General features: G+C 55.0%; 1 protein-coding gene across 4 annotated transcripts in view; it reads left to right on the forward strand.

The window, feature by feature from the left end:
• TSC22D3 (TSC22 domain family member 3) overlaps positions 1-5664 on the forward strand; it is a 58122-nt gene extending 52458 nt beyond the window's left edge. For 2 of the 4 annotated variants that reach the window (XM_067724497.1, XM_067724499.1), the window contains exons 3-4: positions 2945-2996; positions 4149-5664. In XM_067724497.1, the coding sequence (XP_067580598.1) occupies positions 2945-2996; positions 4149-4379 (283 nt within the window). In that variant the 3' untranslated portion in view covers positions 4380-5664. Of the gene's footprint in view, positions 1-1831; positions 2227-2497; positions 2579-2944; positions 2997-4148 lie in introns of those variants that run through there. The other 2 variants (XM_067724498.1, XM_067724500.1) reach the window with 2 other exon arrangements.
• The last annotated feature ends 336 nt before the right edge of the window (positions 5665-6000 follow it).

Consider the following 6000-nt stretch of genomic DNA (forward strand, 5'->3'; position numbering starts at 1 on the left):
TGGATTTAAGAAGGTTTTTTTTTATTTTTGCTCAAATAATGTTCTTGATGACCTATAAATGTGGTATGCACTTTGTTCTGTCTACCACACGCAGCTTAGCATGAACACCTTGTTCAGGGAGTTTGTGACCTGAAGATAACATGATATCCTGAGATTGGGATTGTCTCCCAGCTAAACTGGGGTGAAGGAAATCACCATCCTGGGCTAGTGCATGCAGTAGGTTTGCTTGGGTAGATCTCTTTGTCGGTCCTTTGCAAATAGAATGGCCCTTGTGCACGTATTACCACCGGTGGGATCCAATGGGAGCTCCACGTCATAGTGAAAAATGTTGGCTGTTCGGTGGCATGACTGCACGGGCAGCCTGAAGAAAACTAAGGCCTTCAGACTGGGCTTAACTGGGGCCTTGGCCAGGGTGTCTGTGCCAGGTACCTGGTTAGGTGAAATATCCTGAAGCAAATAATAATTACCTTCTTTGCTGATAAGAGGCCCCAGTACTTTTCCAATAGCTTGATTGCACTAGGGTATTTCTTTGGACCATAGCCTGAATCACCAACTGATTCATGGGTACTGGCCCTAACTTCATCCAAACTATTGTATGTGTGGTGAAACCCAATGTTCTTCTTACGGCCCTGAGTTGGTGTAAATAATACTCCCAGTTGCATCACCTGTCCCTTGTTTGGTCTAGGTTGCTCCATCTGGCTGCAATTCTGCTTCAGACCACCAGGTGGCCTCACTTAGGAAAGAGCAGGATAAAAGGACCTCAAACCTCTGATGGCTTTTTTTTTTTTAAGCTTGACGCTTAAAAGAATGAAAATATATTTTGATGGTAACATGTGTAACTCTTAGTAGGCAACAGTCACCTCATTTTCCCTGTGATTTGGAATCTGTTTGTCTGTGAAGTACCCTGTAACCCCGTGTGTGGCTGGACCAATCACAGGGCGGGTGTTCTCCTGGGATGGTTTATATTTAGCCTTGGTTTGTAGTTTTGCTGTCATTTGCTGTTCATAGGACAGTAACAAAATCTTGTTTTTAAAAATAGGAACATGAGATCCTGGATGATGTTGAATAGGGTGTTGAGACCAAAGAGAAAAGGGCTGGCATCTTGCGGTCACTGCAGTGCCCACTCCCCTACTGTCTCCTCCCCACCTCCTCTGTCACCCACCTGGCCCCCAGCTGCCCCCTTGTACATGTTCCCCCACTCATCTGAGTTCCTGGACACTCATGCTCTCCTCCATACATGCACACTGGCATGTACAGATTAGCTAGTCCGTGCATGTCACAGATCTGTGCATGTGTCAGTACACGGACAGGTACATCCGTAGGAGGAGGTGAGTGGATAGATGCTGCGGATGGGGGCAAGCCAGTGGACAAGCTGGCTGGGTGAGGGGACATGCAACTGACAAAGTCTGTGTGCAGGAGAGAGGCTGAGAAGGCAGGCACCAGGAAGGAGTGAGGGTCCTGATGGTGAGGGCGGGTGTCCAGGGAGGGCGGCCTGTGACAGCACTGCAAAGACACGGGAGGTATGCTGGCGGACATCCGAAGAAGAGCTTTTAAAACCAGCGCCGCCCCCTACTGAAGGCTTCCTACCTCCTGTAATGGCATTTGTACTTCTCATTTCTCTAAGAAATCAGTTCCATTTGGTTTTTACCAATCTCCAGAGCCCTCTTTGGAGATGCCAGTTGGCACAAGAAAGTGCTGAACTGTTTACAGTCCCAGACTAAGGTTCAGGGAGGGGATGTGGTTTAACTGAGCCACAAAGCCCGGTACAGGACTCATTTGCATGCCGCTGACGCCATGTGACGCAGCCGGCTCCTCCTATATAAAGAAGAAGGAGCCGAAATATCTCCGAGTCTGGGTTGGACTGGCGGCCGTGGAGTTTTTGACACACCAGGTGACACCCCTCGAGTCACTTCCCTTCAACTCTGGAACGCCCGACCGGCTTTGGGTTCGCTCGGCAGCCTTCGCCCCCCTCCTAGCCCCAGGGCCCGACGCGCAGAGCCCAGCCCCGTCCAGCGCGCCAGCAGCCAGCGGCTGCCCAGCCCGCCCAGCCCAGCCCGCAGCCCGCAGCCCGCAGCCCGGCCAGAGCTCCCCGGCAGCCCGAGCCATGAATACCGAAATGTATCAGACCCCCATGGAGGTGGCGGTCTACCAGCTGCACAATTTCAACATCTCCTTCTTCTCTTCCCTGCTTGGAGGGGATGTGGTTTCCGTTAAGCTGGATAACAGGTAACCCCTGGCCACAGCTCCCAAGCCCGGGCGCCGGCGGGGGCTGGGCTGAGAGCGGGATCTCCGAGCGAGCCGTGCGCCGCCGGTCCCCGTTCCCCGCGGTGCAGCATCCTGGGAAGGGGCGGGGGTAGGGGACGCAGGGAAGGGGGGGGTCACCGCCGCGCTGGGATCCGCCGTCGGAGCGTCCCTGCGGCCGCTGCACCGTAAGAACGAGCTGCTGCAGCCGGGGGCGGAGGCAGAGGGGCAGTGGGCCTGGGCTGGGCAGGGGGGCTAGCCGCGCGCCGTGCGCCGCTGGGGAGCAGGCCGGAAGCTGTCGAGCCGAGGAGGAATTCCTAGCTAGCTTCGGAGCTCGGTAGGTTTGCCTGGGACCTTCTGGGCCGGCGCCGGAATGGGCTGGCGGCCGGGGACTCCCTGGGCCGCGCGCCCCCATTGTTTGCATGTCGCCGAGCAGGCCTCGCTGGCCCGTGCGCCCCTGGACCCGCGCGCTGCTCCACGCGGAGCTCTGGGCGGTGGCGGCGCGGAGCCGGTCTGGGTGGGGAGGTGCAGCTTCCTGCAGGGGCCAGAGAGGGACCTAGGGACAAAGTGCCCGGAACTTCGGGCCAGCGAGGCGATAGAGAGGAAGAGCTGGGGCAGATGGAGGACTTTGTGGCCACCACTACCAGGTACTCAGACTGGAACCAAGTGGGTAACGCAGTCGCTTTCCTTTTTGTCTTGGCAGTGCCTCCGGAGCCAGCGTGGTGGCCTTAGACAACAAGATCGAGCAGGCCATGGTGAGTGGCATCACTGCGTCATTCCCATCCCCAGACCTGGCTACTGCTTATGTAACTCAGGGTGGCAGTGAGCGGGTGGGTGCAAAAGCCAAGCGCCCGAGGAAGCTGACAGCCTGCCTCCTGTCCCCTTGGAGGCCTTAGCTAGAGTCCCATCAGAGTGGCACCTTTTAGGGCATTTCCAGGCCACCCTTGCTGGACCCTCTCCTTTCCTCCTCCTTCTCCCATCCCAGGGCTTTGCAGCAGCCTCTGGCTCCCTCCTGGGCCCGTGGCAGGGCAGGGAGCTCAGACCCTTGGATTTGTCTGCATCCCACAGTTGGCAGGGGCCAGAGCTCATTGGATGCCACCGCACTGCAGTGCCTCTGCAGAGCCTGGGCTGGGGTCAGGAGTTGGGAGGAAACAGGAAGCAAAGCACCCCACCCCTTCTCCCTCCTTCACCAGGTAGAGGTCGTACTCCACCAAGCAGCCAAAATGGCTGCAGGGGATTGGGGCCTCCAGCAGTTTTAGCAAACACTTTATTGTGCCCCGGAGGCTAATGACACAGCTCTCCGCCCCCAGTGCAGTCATCTGAATTCAGAGAGGATGAAGCCATCCGGGTACCTTCCCCCAGGGCCAGTGTCCTTTCCGGCCAGGCTGCAGGACAGCTGCAGCTCAGTATGCTGGGTCCTGTGGACAGGAGAAGTCTCCAGAAGAGCCCATTATGTTCTCCTGGTGGAGATGGGTAAAGCAGACCAACAGTACAGGGTGCATTGCAGGTGTTCCCTGGGATCTGGGCCAGCCGCGGGACCTTATGTGGAAATGGGGATATAGCATACCACCGCCAACCAGCAGAAGTCTCACCCAAAAGTCTTCCAGGAGGCCAGCTTTGAAAGTCATCAGAAACTTACAGGGGGGAATTCCTATGTAGTTCAAAGCTGGGCTCCCAACTCAGGCGTGGCCCCGATCACGCAGCTCTCCTGAGCGAAGGTTTAGGTGCTTCGGAGAAAGGGGCAGGAGGACCAGGGCTGCGGGGCCAGCATTCCGAGGGGCTGCTGAGGGAAGGCTGGAGGTTGGCAGCATGAGGGACAGCGCAGGCGCCCCAACGGCCAGGAGAAGGTGCCGCAGAGGGGCCGCCGCGGCTAACGGATAGCTTTGTCGTGATCTCCTCCGGGACAGGATCTGGTGAAGAATCATCTGATGTATGCTGTGAGAGAGGAGGTGGAGATCCTGAAGGAGCAGATCCGGGAGCTGGTGGAGAAAAACTCCCAGCTGGAGCGTGAAAACACTCTCTTGAAGACCTTGGCGAGCCCAGAGCAGCTGGAGAAGTTCCAGTCCCGTCTGAGCCCCGAGGAGCCAGCTCCCGAAACCCCAGAAGCACCCGAGGCCCCCGGTGGTTCTGCGGTGTAAGTGGCTCTGTCCTCAGGGTGGGCAGAGCCACTAAACTTGTTCTACCTAGTTCTTTCCAGTTTGTTTTTGGCTCCCCAAGCGTCATCTCACGTGGAGAACTTTACACCTAGCATAGCTGGTGCCAAGAGATGTCCCAAGGACATGGCCACCTGGGTCCACTCCAGTGACAGACCCCTGACAAAGAGCAGGTCTCTGGAGGCTGAGTTGCATGGGGCCTCGTCACCCCAAGCCAGCGAGCCTCTAATGCCACCGCGCCCTGGGGGCTCCCAGGGCCTGGGCAACTTAGCTGCAACTGGCAGAGGAGAAAGGTAGTTTGAGACAGGCCGCCAGTTTGCTCCAGAAAGTCTAAGGGGTCTGGTTTTTCATTTCCATGGACATCTTCAACAGCTTCACCTGACAACGACTGTCCTATGAAGAAGCCAGTTGTGGTTTAAGCAGAGGCAGCCTCTCTCTCTTCCCCTGCCTCGCCAAGGCAGGGCCACAGTTGGGAGAGATTGAGCCAAGTCAGCCTTCTGTTGGTTAATATGGTGTAATGCATGGTTTTCTGCACAGCCCAGTGTGGGATTACGGCTTTGGGATGACCGCTTACAAAGTTCTGTTTGGTTAGTGTTGGCATAGTTTTTCTATATAGCCATACGTGCGTATATATACCCATAGGGCTAGATCTGTATCTTAGTGTAGCGATGTATACATATACACATACACCTATGTGTTGAAGGGCCTAACCAGCTTTGGGAGTATTGACTGGTCCCTTATCTCTTAAGGCTAATTCTTTGACTGTGTTCATCTACCAGGCTGATCCAGTTTGTCCTTTATGTTAAGTAAAACTAAAGAGTAAAGGTGGGGGGGGGGCACCCTCTGAATGCCTTGCTGCTGCAACCTTTGCCCCATCTGTCCCCTGAAGACATGTGAGGTCCTCTTTTGAATGCCAAACCCACCATTCACTGGTGCTGACTACATAGAATGGGGTTGAGAGAAGATCAGCTGGAACTCCACATTGTCATTCGAAAACTTTTTTTTTTTTTGGAAAACTTGCAAATGAACAGAATGAGTAGCTTGCCGGTGTCCTCTTGTGGACAAGGATAGACAAGGGAATGGCTTTGACCCGACGGTGCCTGGGTGATGTGCTCAGGGAGCTTGTCTCTAGGGAGTTCTGTGGCAGTGAGAACACTTTCCACTTTCTGACATCTTATCCTGATGTTATGTCTCCAGGATTTGGACTTTGATGTTTCAAATGTAGCTTGAAATTTCAATAAAGTTTGCTCTTTTTTTTTCTAAAAATAAACCTGGTGTCTTACTGAGTTTAAAATGGAGTGGGCGGTAGGGGCCCCAGGGGCACTGGTTTTCTGACTCGCTGTCCGTTCACCGGCACCCCCTGAGTGGCAGGCCTGTGCTACAGCCATGATCTTGTGTAACTGTCACAACACCCCCATTGTACGGGTGAAGAGGCTGAGGCTCAGCCCGTTTCAGTGACTTGCACAAAGTCACACAGCTATTATGGCGAGTTGGGACCCAATCTTCCATCCATCCCTCTGTCCTGCTCCTGCTTTCATATAACAGCTTCGGAGTGAGTGGCGAGGTGACTACTAACACAACTTCAGCTCGAGGGGGTGATTCGGGA

The sequence above is a fragment of the Pseudorca crassidens genome, chromosome X (genome assembly GCF_039906515.1).
Source record: "Pseudorca crassidens isolate mPseCra1 chromosome X, mPseCra1.hap1, whole genome shotgun sequence".
NCBI lineage: Eukaryota > Metazoa > Chordata > Mammalia > Artiodactyla > Delphinidae > Pseudorca > Pseudorca crassidens.